The sequence below is a fragment of the Rhinatrema bivittatum genome, chromosome 19, assembly GCF_901001135.1.
Source record: "Rhinatrema bivittatum chromosome 19, aRhiBiv1.1, whole genome shotgun sequence".
In the NCBI taxonomy this organism is placed as follows: Eukaryota; Metazoa; Chordata; class Amphibia; order Gymnophiona; family Rhinatrematidae; genus Rhinatrema; species Rhinatrema bivittatum.
This window is the reverse complement of record NC_042633.1, coordinates 30529101-30542961: the sequence shown is the minus strand read 5'-3', so window position 1 is coordinate 30542961 and position 13861 is coordinate 30529101. Positions and strand designations below refer to the sequence as shown.

The 13861-nt window shown below is 45.6% G+C and overlaps 1 protein-coding gene across 1 annotated transcript; it reads right to left on the bottom strand.

Annotated features, from left to right (window-relative positions):
* Positions 1–5125: 5125 nt before the first annotated feature.
* Positions 5126–6064, bottom strand: LOC115080326 (olfactory receptor 6N2-like). The gene has a single exon (XM_029584476.1). It carries the CDS (start codon positions 6062–6064, stop codon positions 5126–5128), a length of 939 nt encoding a protein of 312 aa, XP_029440336.1.
* Between the last annotated feature and the right edge of the window lie 7797 nt (positions 6065–13861).

The window sequence follows — 13861 nt, the reverse complement described above, 5'->3', positions numbered from 1 at the left end:
TTCACTGACCCCTGCAAGTCTCCAGTTGCTCTAAAAACAAGGAGATACTCAGGTGCCTTCCCATGATCATTACATGATGACTAGGTACGTGGCTTATAATAACAGGACCCAGTGATAATTACAGCCTGACGTATCCTCTGGGGATGTATGTGAGGAAGAACCAGAATTTGTTCTAATTTCTGATTCTGTATTTTCTTTTTTCATTTTCAAAATTGGAAGATTAACCCTTAGGTGCTCAACAAGGAATGAATCCACCACTGATATATAGAAATACTTAAAGGCGAACTTTAAAAGCCTGGCACATGCCAAAACCAGGAGATACATGCCCAAGTCGGGCCAACCGCGTGCCGAGGGGATTTTAAAAGCTGCCCGTCTACACGTGTATCTCCCACTACGCACGCAAATGAAAAGCTCCAAAAAAAGGGGTGTGGTGTGGCCATGGTCTGGGTGTTCCTGAATTTCAACATGAAATTAGCGCATAAATACTTGCGTGCATCGGCGCGCGCCTGAGTAACTTTATTTTACTACTTACACATCCTCTATGGCAGAAGTAAAGATTAATAGATTGGCGGGGATTTGAGGGTTGGGGAGAAAGGAGGCTATTAAACTAGGGGATTTGGAAGTCCTATCCCTTCCCTGGGCGAACTGGGAAAACCGGGAATGGCGTCGGCACGCGTGTCTTTTAAAATGCCCCCACGTATGCGGTAAAAGCGGTCTTTCGCGTCCACTTAAAATTGCTGCCGCATGTGCGTGCGGTCAGGCTATTTTATAACATACGTGCATATACACGCGCGCATGTTATAAAATGGCCACGGGCCGCTGAACGTGCACACGTGCCTGATTAATAGTTACCATGCCAGGTTCCAAAGATTGAAGGGAAATGTTAAGAAGACTGGATGGCTTGAGATATGCCCAGAGGTGCAGGGGTCCTTTCGCCTCTAGGATTTAATTGTTTACGGCCCTTGCGGAAGGATACAGAGACTTTCATCTCTACGGTTGGCCGACTCAGGGGAAGCACCCTGCCACTTCTCGGACTGGCTGGTTCAGGGTGTTGACATGAGCCTTTCACTTCTATAATGGGATGGCTTAAAGGAAGGGCACAAGTTGCAGAGCCTTTTACTACTGGGACGGGATTCTTGTGGGATGGCACAAGGATTCATTCATTTCACCAGGAGGGTTGGGTAGCGCAAGGGATTGGCCCTCAGAAACAGCAGGGATGTGCATTTGTTTAAAAACGATTGGTAATCCAAACCGTCAAATGGTTATTTGACTTTCATTTCTTCAAATCAAATATGGCCACAACGCCCCCCCCCCCCCCCCCCCACCCAAAATATAGTTTTTATTTTTTTTGGAAGTGCACACTGGGGCCAGGATTCAAAGCTTAACATCCGTGTAAGTTAGCCGGATAAGACTTTTCTATTATCCGGCTAAGTTGAGACCTGCTATGAACCAGATAAGTATGAATATTGCTACTTAGCCAGCTAACAGGCCGATTCAGTAAAAACGCGGGAGAGCGGACGAACTCCCGCTCTCCCGGCGCGCGCACCGGCCACTCGCCGGTGTGCGCGATACAGTATGCAAATGAGGTGGTGCGGTAGAAACAGGCAAAAGGAGGCGCTAGGGACACTAGCGCATTCCTAGCGCCTCCTTTTAGCCTGGAGCGGCGGCTGTCAGCGGGTTTGACAGCCGCCGCTCAATTTTGCCGGCGTCGGTTCTCAAACCCGCTGACAGCCACGGGCTCGGAAACCGGATGCCGGCAAAATTGAGTGTCCGGTTTTCGGCCCGACAGCCACCGACCCATTTTAATTTTTTTTAACTTTTTTTTTCCCCTTCAGGACCTCTGACTTAATATCGCTATGATATTAAGTCGGAGGGTGCCAGCAGAAACTAGCGCCTACCTTAGAAATTTCTTAGAGTAAAATGTGCGGCTTGGCTGCACATTTTACTTACTGTATCCCACGCGCATATCTAATAGTGCCCTCAACATGCAAATGCGGGTTGGACGCGCGTTTTCCTCCCCTTACTGAATAAGGGGTAAGGGAAAACGCGCGTCCAAGAGCAGGCTAACAGTGCGCTCCGTCGGCCTGTGAGTTATTATATCTTGCCCCAAACTTCATTTGGAAGGGTGAGTAATAAATACTTTTAAATAACTAAATAACTTGTTCCTCCCCAATCCACTCCCTGCCCGCCCACAACCTATCAGATAAGTGACTCATCCGCCTAAGTGGCGGTGGCTGATCATAGCCAGACATCCAAATTGCATTTGAATACAGAGAATTTTACCTACAGGTTCGAAAGGCTTAAGCTATTGGAGTTCAGTTATAGAGTCTTTTACTTCCAAGACTGGTTACCTCAAATCAGAGGTCTGCAGGTTTGGTCCTTCAGGGACACAAGCATGTCTGGTTTCCATCCAGATCCAGCATAAATCTCAAAACAAATACAGTGAGTGCCCCATTATTCAGTTCTATTAACAAGCATCTGGCAAAGGAAGCACTTTCAGTGGCAGGGGTAGAGGGAGGCTGATGGGAAGGTTGGTGGGTGGAGCGGGGAGGGAATGATAGAAGCAGAAGAGTTGAATTGGAAGTAGACTCGTTTTTCCACTCATCTTCTTTGTACTCTGTCCATTCTAGCTTCACCCCTTCTCTCCCTTTCCGTGCACACTGCTGCCTGGGAAGGGAGTGAATGATGGAGCAAGAGGCAAAGGACTCTCAGGTTGTTAGGGATGAGGACCCTTGAGCTGTGGTGTGGCTGGCGTTGTCGGACAAGCAAGTCCATATGCCCACACAGACAGCTGGCGGTCTTACTCCATATAGGACTGACAGGAGCTTCACCTATACCAACCGTCATCAACGCAGGTTAGGTCCTTGGTTCCTGGCTGCAGGTCTTAGGAGGGTCCCTGGGGTACTGGCAGGAGGAGAGTCCAAATCCAGAGCAAAGATCGAGGCAGGCAGCAGATAAGTGAAGATCCAGTTCCAAGTAGTGGATCGAGTCCGGAATGCAAACAGGAGAGCCAGAGAGCAAGCCAAGGTCAATACCAGGAAGTCGAGACAGGGCAAGATAAGGCAAGGAGCAGGGACAGATCAGAACATTGAGTACCAGGACACAAAGGTACAGCGGGAGAATGGGACACAAGGAACCAGGAACAAGGGTAGGCAATGCAAGGACAAGCCACACGCACTGAGGAGCAGATCCATCAGGAGACCTGTTGCCGAGGCAAAGCGTCCTGGGATGAGTGGGTTTAAATGTCCAAAGGCGGATGATGTCATCCACTCGTGATTCCTGCACTATTCCTGCCAAAGTGCGCATAATGACAGTAACTTTTAAACAGCTGCATGGACACACGTGGGTGCGTTTGCCAGCTCCCACCCAGAGACGTGGCCATTTTATAACATATGTGCATATATGTACGCCTGGTATAAAATAGGCTGTAGGCATGCACATGTGCCCACAATTTTAAGTAGATGCACGCCTGTGCACGCAAATGCCGCTTCTACCAGTTACACCATTCTTTCCTGGATGGGCTTTCTTTCATTGCTTTGTTCTGTAGTGTGCCAACATAGCGATAGCTGCTGCTAACAGGACTGTGGGGGCTTCACATCTATTTTCCATTGAACCAGCAAGTAACTTGTGGAAAGGTGCGAGCCACATGGGCTGACAACTTGATTGTGCAAATCTAGTCTAGGTGGCTCAATAAGATGAATTTCTCTGTGATTCCTTTTTCCTGCTCTTCTTGGGCTGTATCATTGATATAACAACTAGAGAGAGAGAGAGAAAGTGCTTCCAAACATACGCCCCCCCCCCCCCGACGTCACTGAAGACTGAGACGGACGTTAACGGCGCCAGAACACCGGGCGGCCGCGAACATGGAAGCCACCCAGCCTCACCACCAGGCTCCCTAAAATAAAAACAGTGATGTGAAAAAAAGATAAAAGAAGCAAAACTGAGGTAAAGGGAAACCATCGCGGTCTGAGAGGGGAGGGGCAATGTGCTGGATTTGATCGGGTGACACGCCCCCCCCCCCCCCCCCCCACGTCACTGAAAACTGAGACGGACATTAACGGCGCCAGAACACCGGGCGTCGCGCGACAAAGGGGCACCCCCCTTCGTGCATGCCGTAGTGTTAACCGATCCCCTTGTTATTTATTTATTTATTTATTTATTTATTGTTTTTGTTATACCGAGTTTCTATCCCTTGTTAACCATCTCCATTATTACAAATGTTTAATGTATTTGACAAAGGAAATGTATGTTTTCCTGCATATTTTGTTTAAATGTAAATCGATGTGATGTGATATGTATCGAACACCGCTATATAAAAACTACTAAATAAATAAATAAATAAATAAATAAATAAGCATGATAACACAGACTGATCCTTTGGAAACATGTAAGCTTTATTTATATGTAACAGTTGTTATCTGCAACTAGTTCTTCTGTATGACCTGATTTTATATGTTCTAGCCTCTTATTGCTCAAATAAACTTACTTTCCTAAATAACTGGAACCTCGATGTACTAAGTCAAAGATTGCGTGTGGCTATTTCTGCGGGGAATAAGCTCCTGGGTTTAAGCCCCCAGTTGTATGTGTTTATACTGGGTTAGCCCCCAAGGAGTCTGGTATGCAGGCAGGTGACAAGCCCAGCAGGTAGACCCCAGTGAGATTAACCCCCCAGGTCAGAGCCCCTGGACAGAATGCCAGTGTGCATAGTCTGAACCCAGAACACGTGCAAATAGTCATATTTTATAAAATGTGAGCACACTTGCTCGGACAATATAAAATACAAGCGCATATGCTCGTGCATCTACATAGCCGAGTATATGAGCAAACACACTTGTTTTAAAGTTATCATCCTTGTGAGGAGTCTTTTGCTTATCCTCACTCTATGCTACTCTCAACAATGATTGGCTGACTAGAAAAATCTACACCCTTCCTCAACTGCGTAGAAGGCTATTCTCTTTTACAAATGGCACATGACTACAGAATAAATAAGAGGCAATTCACTTTTACAGAGTGCACAAAATTACTTCCTAAGCTGAAGGTAATTTTTAATCTTAGATATAATGTTTAGTCGGTCCACTTAGCTGAATCAAAACAGTAAGATGGAAAATGTACAAGCCACGCCCTGTCAGGAGAATAAATGTTTTCCTGTCACCATCTTCCATATAGAGTCTCTTATCTCCTTGTTTCTCAGACTGTAGATTACTGGATTCAGAAGGGGTGTTATGACAGAGTAGATGACTGAGAGCATTCTATCATAGGCCAAAGAGTATGTTTTGGTCAGCCGGATGTACATGAAACCTGGAGTGCCCAAGAACATCGCCACGACAATAAGGTGAGTGGCACAAGTAGAGAAGGCCTTCTTCCGGCCTTCTGAAGACTGGATCCTTAACACAGCACGGATAATCTTGATATAAGAGAGCACTATGAGTAGAAGGGGTCCTGACACTACACAGATGTTCAATATAAAGTCAATGAGGAGATTCAATGAAGTATCTGTACAGGCTAAGCTCAGCAGGGGCGGTAAGTCACAGAAAATGTGATCAATGACATTGGAACCACAGAAAGTTAAACGGGAAATCAAAAGGATCTCAGGCAATGGGTAGAGAAACCCACAAAGCCAAGAGCCAGCAACTAACTGGATACCAAATTTGGATGTCATGATGGTCGGATAATTCAAGGGAGTGCAGATGGCCAAGTAGCGGTCATATGACATTGATGTGAGCAAGAAGACTTCAGTGATTCCCAGAGCATGGAAGAAATAGGTCTGCAAGAGGCAACCCATGAAAGAAATGCTTCTTCTTGCATCCAGTAAATTGGAAAGCATTTTGGGGATGGTGACTGCCGTGTACCAGAGTTCCAGGAAGGACAGCATGCTGATGAAAAAGTACATGGGGGCATGGAGTCGTGGCTGGAGCTGGATTACCAGAAAAATAAGCACATTCCCAGTGATGATGAGGAGGTATGTTAGAAGCAGGAGAACAAAGAGCAGTGGCCGGATGTGCTGAATGCCTGGAAAGCCCGTGATAATGAATTCTGTCACACTAGTCTTGTTGCTGGCTCCCATACCACCAGTAGATGTATCTAGAATGACAAAGGTGAACAGTTAGGGTCTGGCACATGCAACGGGGACAGTCTTTGGAGTCCTTCTGCTGGCTACAGTTAAACGATATATAATTATAGTACTGCGGCAGACTGCAGCACTATAGAGTTACTGGCCGTAAGGAACCGGATCCCCACAATGGAGCATTTCAGTGACTGGATGTGGACAAAGGACTCAATTCACATGCTCCTCATACTGGCATTTTGGGCCTTCAGTTGGTCAATGGCTCTAAGTGTTCTAATATTTTGCCCAATATTAACTGTCATGAAATCTTTAATTTGAGGGAAATTCAGGGCAAAAAAATGCATTCAGTCTGGACAGAAAAGACAAACTCAAGGTGCACAGGTCTAAGAGATGTTCCAGTAAAATTCTCTGGCCTAGACCCTCCGGGGTTAAGCAGCATTTAGTTTCCTCCTAGAGTCCACGCTCTAGATCTTTACTCCTGCTCAGTGCCAGAGTAACCTTTGGGAGCTTCTCCTACTGCCCCATAACTCCCATTATAAATAAATGGGCATAAAACCATGGGAGCTGGGCCATGCCACCTTGGCTCCTTCTACTTTATTCCGTTATAGTGGCATGGGAAGAAACTTTCAAAAAATGGGATTGGAAAAGGGCTTGTTTCAGAGCCCTTTATCCTCACGTTTAAAGAGGCAAATGCCAGACTCTGGTACACACACTGCACGTTCCAAGCACACTCACTGGCCACATGTGCCCCTACCTCTCATGAACGCCAGCTGCTCACCCACTTACACCTGCATTCATATACAGCAGCCTCGCTCACGCGCCACCACAACATACATTTAAAAAAATGGCCAGGCATTGACGTTACAAAACATATGGAAAGGCTTTTAAAAATCAAATCTTAAAAAACTTCACAGGTGAATTTCAAAACCCCCAGCACGCGTCGAAACCAGGAGACGCGCACAAACGGGGCCGGCGCGCGCCAAGCGGATTTCAAAAGCACACGTTTCTCGCTGCACGCGGAAATGAAAAGCTCCGGGGTTTGGACATTCCCGGATTTCAACTTCAAGATACTTACGCGCACAGGCCACATGCCGGGGTCCCCTGCCGCGTAACGTTAACGTCTGCTCTGGATGACGTGTAAGTTGTAAAACACAATATTCTAGGTAGATCAGTGGGATTTTAAAGGTTGGGGCTAACAGGAGAGAAGGAAGGCTATTAAACTGGGAGGGGGGGGTGGGGGGGGGAGGTTGGAAGTCCTATCCCTTACCTGGGTGAACTGGGAAAATTGGTAATGGCATCGGCAGAAGAAGCGGCATTTGGGCGCATCCACATGTGAGCGCAGGCCGACGAATGCGTGCGCATGTGCGCCCACGCTCCTGTTTAAAAGTTCACCATCTAACGTTTTCTCTTTTCATTGCTTACAGTCCGAGGGATGGAATTAGATCGTTTGGGGGGGGTGGGGGTGGATTGATGTTGTCTCCTCATTACTGCCAGGGGTGGAGGAGCAGCAGGTGATGGTTGGGGTGAAAGAATCATGACGTAAATGAAGGCAGGAAGCAGCAGGCGTGGACGTCGTCATTCCTAGCCCAAGAAGTGAGGCAAGGGAGAGACTCAGCAGCCAGTCAGAAAGAAATGGCAAATTCCCGCAATACAACTAAAAGATGATGTGTGTCGTCCCATCCCCCCCCTGGTTTTGCCCACCTATGCCAATGATTTCTTTAGTCAAGCAGCCAAAGCTATCATAAGTCCTTCGTCAACGTGTCATTTTCAACTCTTCTCCGTCTACTACAGCTGTCAAATAACGTTTCCTCTAACTCCATTAGTTGGTTGCCGCACTGATTCTAGGTTACAGATGCCTTAAAAGGGTTCCCCTTAGCTATCATGTTTGCTGAATTGTATTTCTGCAGGACAGAGAGGGGGTGCAGCAGACAAACGTAAGATAACTGGCTCGGTTGAGCTTGGATTTATCACCGAGTCATGGAGAAGTTGCTAAGCGTTTCTAGACATTGAAAGGAAACGGCATGCTCAGGGATTAAATATATAATACTCTCTTGGCAGTAGAAAGACTGAAGGTGAAGCTGGACGGTGGGGATGGGGGCAGAGGGAAGGAAACGTTTTCACTGTCCTAGGGGACATGGTAACTGTTCTTGACTTGTGATCATTTTTTCGTACTCTTTTCTTTTAATCATTCTTTTATATTACTTTGGCAGCACATGCAAAACTGTCATGTTTCCTGAACATGTTCCCTGAATCTGAAGTCTGTTGAAAGAGGGCTCCAACAGGCAAGCAATGTGGTTTCTGAAATGCCGAAGGAAAAGGAGAAAAACTCTTTAGGTGAAAATTAGCAGCTAACGCTTCCATTTAAAAAAAAAACCAAGCTATTTCAATAGACTCTATGAGGAAAGATGGACCTGAGCTGGGCATTCTACGTGGCACTGCTCTGTGGTATAATCTCACTCCAATGCCCAGGAGGAAGGACTACATCCAGAAGGTTCTCTGTGTGTGGGTCCCTCAAAGCTTGCTGCTTCTATTTCTCCTTCACTGAGGGTTTGGGAGCTGTTACTGATCTGAAACCGGCCTCGGCAGTATATCAAGTTCTATTCCACGGCTGTTAATGTTAACTCAGGTCAAAACTGGGAGGACAATATCTAGGATAATTTACGACAGATCAGTGAGAGGAATGAAAAAAAAACCAATGAGTGTGTCTTAAGAATGAGGTCTGCCGACTGGCCCCGTGCTGGTTTCATTCCCAATTACAAACCCATGTTAGTCAATAGGGTAAACCAGGACTGAGTCGGCCTGACATGAAAGACTGGAGCCAGCTGGAAACCCTCTTAAGAGTTTTTCTTTCATCGAGGTACAACACCGGGGCAGGAGTATAGTACATTTTATGATAAGTTGATCAGACTATTCCTGATTTACTTACATAATGTGTAGTAACATTGTAATATGGAGTAGCCTAGTAGTTAGCACAGCGGGCTACAAACCAGGGAGACCTTGGGCAAGTCACTTACCCTCCGTTGCCTCGGGTACAAACTTAGGGCCTGATTTTCAAAAGCATTTCCACGCTTAAAATTGGGTTTTACCCATGGAAATGCCCTTTTGAAAATTGCTACACTATCTGCCATTGAATTGTCCATAGGATATTCTCGTGGAAGTGCACTTATGATAGTATGTTACATTTATGCACGTAACTCCTTTTAAAATTACCTCCTTCGATTGTACGCCCTCTGGGGATAGGGACGTACCTGCATGTAAGTAGAATATAAATACAATATTGATGTATGGGATTTTTTTGGTAATTCTTTTGCTTTTATAGTGTAGCTTGTCCTGGGTGCTGGTGGAAAAATGTGAGTAATAAGTAGTCAAATAAAGATCTGTCTCTCTCAGCAGCACACAGCCAATGCTCAGAGGAGGTGTAGTGCTAGTGCATGGTGTTGCCAATCCCATCATGCCCTCCCAATTCCCAGCAATCATGGTTTAGGGACACATTGAGTCAGGGGTGACCTCCCTCGTTGCCACATCAAATAAACTGTGATCAATCTCTCTCCCATAATTTAATGTGATCCTTTTTCCAAACATATCATGCTATTTGCCTTCGCCATGTCCAGGGACAATGAGAGCCATAGGTTCATGCTACACTATGCAAAGAAATGCTTTCCTTAAGTATCTTTCTTTCCTCTATAGACTGACACGCACTGCAATACCAAGATAAAAAAAAAAATGGAGTCCTTGTAAATTAAAACCAACAGATCCACTGCTAACACACACACAAGCAACCCCAATCCCACCCAGAGCAAAGGATTTTACTGAGCAATATCACTTTAGATGGAAAAAGATGAACACTGGAGTGAAAGAAAGGAAGCTTAGGGGAACAGCACACACTCCATTTGAAGAGAGAATGGAGGTGGGAGATTTTATGTGTGACCTTGGACAAATCAGTCAGTCAGAAGCAGAGCTGCAATAGGCAGAAAATGCTATCAGATGAGATGATTCACCCACGGACATCCACAGAGTCAGCGGCAGAATGCTGCACAGGCAGCCAGCATAGTTCCAGCGCTGCACTAAACATCTGTGGCAGAGTGAGAACCAGAAACCTGGAGAAAAAGTCGCTGATCTCAAGGTCACAAAGAAAGCGAAGCTGTTGGTCTGTGTCCAGAGAGTTCCATAAGTTAGTCACCAGACAGCTGAGCCTTGGCAACTTTAACTGTGAGAATGTTTGCAGAGGCAAACGGAGAAGGTGAGGAAGGAGGCTGTGGGGCTGGCCAGACTCAAGTGAACTGGAAGGATCGTGAGGAGGTCCTATGAACCAGAGGAACTAGGCAGAGCCTTAATGCTGTGACGGGAGGGAAAACATGCAAAAGTAGGCTTAATAATCCTGATTTATAAGTGAAAGGAAAACCCTCCAGTTTAACTCAGAGTGAGCAGAAATTCTTGATTTTAAACTTTATCAATGAGAATTAATGAATAATAAATACAGGTGTAAGACAGGGAAAATAAAGTATTAACCTCTCAGACCAGTCATGATATCCTTGACCTTAGCAATGCAATGATAGTGGACCCCATGTTTTCCATAACTACTCTGACTGGATAACAAAGTAATCACATACCTCACCGAATAGAGAACAAGAAGCTTCCACGATTACTCGACAGTTGGTGGTGACTAATTCCTGTATGAATGATGTCACTTACATAGCCCAGGAGCACACAAGCACCTCTCTTGCTGGGTCTGGATACAGCTGATGTTGCAGAGAATGATATAAATGTTTGTCGGGAGCCATTGGGAGATTTAGACCCCAAAGAATTATGTTCAGAGAGTAAAACTCAACTCTACAGTGTTACCTTCTGGCCTCTCATCTCCTTAATTTAAACTTTGTGTACCTAGACTAAGTATACATTACTCAAAACACAGGACTATAATAACCCGAAGTCCTACGAGAGGTAATTCACAGTCTTTAAGAGCTCCATCTTATTGCATGGAAAAGTAAATATACAAGTTGGTATTATGATGAAGACTTTTATTAGGGTGAAGGACGGATGTGGTCCCCTCTTCTTAAAGTGGTAGCAGAGCAGGGGCTGGAAACCTTTCTGGGTGGTAAGAAAATTAACGAAAGCTCCACTGAAGGTCAGGATAATGAACTATCGCCAGACTAGTGGGTGGTAGGATCTGAAGCCCCATGGTCTTTACCAGAGACCGATCACGTCAAACAAATCTGACAGAATTCGATCAGGGTGTGTGCTAGATGTGGCACCTCCACTTCCGCCCGCTCTTTTGGGCCTCCAGCTTAATTGGAACCTGGACTAGGATCCTGGCACCACTACCCAGGAATATTTCCCCCTCTTTTATCTGTAGCTCGTCGGATCCAGGGCTGGTGCAAGAGTATTTGGCGCCCTAGGCTAACCTTTGCTCACACACCTCCCACCCGGAATTTTCCTGTTGACAGCAATTCCAACGTAGCGCTCCCTTCTTTGGTACTGGATCTGGCCCAGCACCCGTCCGGGCCTTGTGCTGCTTAGATGTTATCCCCTCCTAAAATGTTGGCGGTCTAGGCAACTGCCATGTTTTCCCAGCTCTGTTCGTGTCATTAGGTATCACCGCTTGAGTGATTCGCAAGGCCCCAGCTGCTCATGAGCCACCAGGCCTGTCCATGGCAAAGCTATCGTTAACTGTTCCACATAGGAACAGTTAACGATAGCTTCCTATGTGGACCAACTGTCCACATAGGAAGTTCATGAAATATGCAGCCGGGAGTAGATCCCAAGGTGGAGAATTGGATCGACTAGTTGAGCAACAGAGGAGTGAAAAGTGATTTCTGGAGCACCTCAGGGTTTGATCCTGATACGGAGGGCAGTGGTCAGAAAGGGATTGAAATTACAGGTGAAAGACATGGGGGGAGGGAGCTGGTGTTGGGTTGAGTATGGGAATTTTAGTTTACTGCCAAATTTGATACCCCACTTCCCAGTATCTAAGGAGTTTACCATGAATAATATAAAAACAATAATACAAAACTATGCACGTACATAAAGAGTAATTGTACAAAACTAATAGAAGAAACAATTCAGCACTAAAAGATGACCCACGACAGCAGCATATCTTAAGCAAAACAAAAACATTGTTACCCTGGGAAAGTTTGCTTAAACAACCAGGCCCGTAGTCTTTCTTTCTATAAGCCAAACATTGGGGACGGAATGGACGTCTAATGGAACCGTGTGCCACAAACATGGAGCAAAATAGACATAGGCAGAGCAGCAAGTATACATTAACTTAATCCCAAATGACAGAGGGACTTGTAATTAACCCTGCTGAGGCAACCCTACTGACCAAAGTGCAAGAATCACAACTGAACAGACCGGGCTTTTCAGTCGCCATTTGCTATGTTGTTGTGTTTGTCTTTAACTCTTGTCCTCTTCAGTATCATTGTCCATTTCCCTTCCCCCCAGCTATTGTCCTCTGTCCTTGCATCCCTGAACCTAAGCACGCACCACGTCCTCAAAGGACTAACGTCCAATTGTCTCTGACAAATGGAAGGATTTGAACTCAGAGCCCCGCACCACAGCACACAGCATGATGGCCTTCCTATTGGCTTGAACTTTTGAAAGAAATTTTCGAGAAGCCCGGATCGTGGTTAAAGTCTGCATGGGCTTTGCAAATGCACACGTTACCGAATATTTTCAAAGCAACCGTACGTGTGTGTAAAGTCCCACAAGGCTGCAGCTGCTTTTCAGAAGGTGCTGCCCGTGTGATGTAATTTTCATACATACTTTTGAAAATAGAAAAGTACGTGGGTAAATCCCGACTCTGCGCCACTCCACCCTCCCCGGAGCACCTCCTTGTTCTTTGGGTAAAAGTCATTTTACGAGGACTGAGCCTGGGGGTTCTTTTGGTACAGCCCTTTGGGCTATGGGTGACTGAAATTTTCAGTTCAGTTCTTTTGTTTTCAGGCTGTTTTAGGCCCAAATTTTATTTTGGGGTAGGGAGGGTTTTTTTCTTTGTTTAATTTTGTTTTAGTTGGTTTGGAAAAAGTGTGCGTGAAATTTGCAAATTGACGGTAAATGTTTAAACCTCTGCACGTAAATCCCGGGCCTTATGCGCTCCGGGCGAAAACCCTGGTACGTGAATAAGGGCCGGGCTCAGAAAAAGGGGTGGGGCTGTCCAGGGGGGCAGGGAGGGGCGGACTGGGAGGGAACTGGGAGAGGCCCGATCTCGTCGCCACATGTACCTTTATAAAATTAGGGCCCCCCCGAGCGCGCCGATTATAAAATCCGGCGTGCATGTGCGCTCAGGCCCTGGATTTTATAACATGTGCGCGCATGTTATAAAATCAGCATGTCCATGTGTGCGCACCGGGAAGCGCCCGCACCTTTTAAAATCTATCCCAGAGTGCACTATTTTCTGAAATGAATACACATGTATTTATGTATTGAATTCATATTCCACTTTTCAGGTGCTATAGGCAGGTGCAAATGACATTCGGGGCCATCTTGGATTCATTTTGGATGTAACAAAGGGAAAACGAAAATGTCACTCTTTAGTTTACATTGCCATTTGTTTGTAAACTAATGCATAGAATATATTTTATCTGGGCTTCCAAGATGGTATTTTTTAACAATCTCCATCACACATGCAAATTTTTAGCCTTTGCAACTTCCCCTTTTTAGTCTCTTTGGGATTACTTTTATCATATGCTCCTTTTTTAAAGTTTAATAATATTAAGTAAAACTGCAGTAATATTTTCTTTTTGGTGATTATATCAAATTTGACTGCATTATGATCACTATTGCCAAGTGGCCTCACCA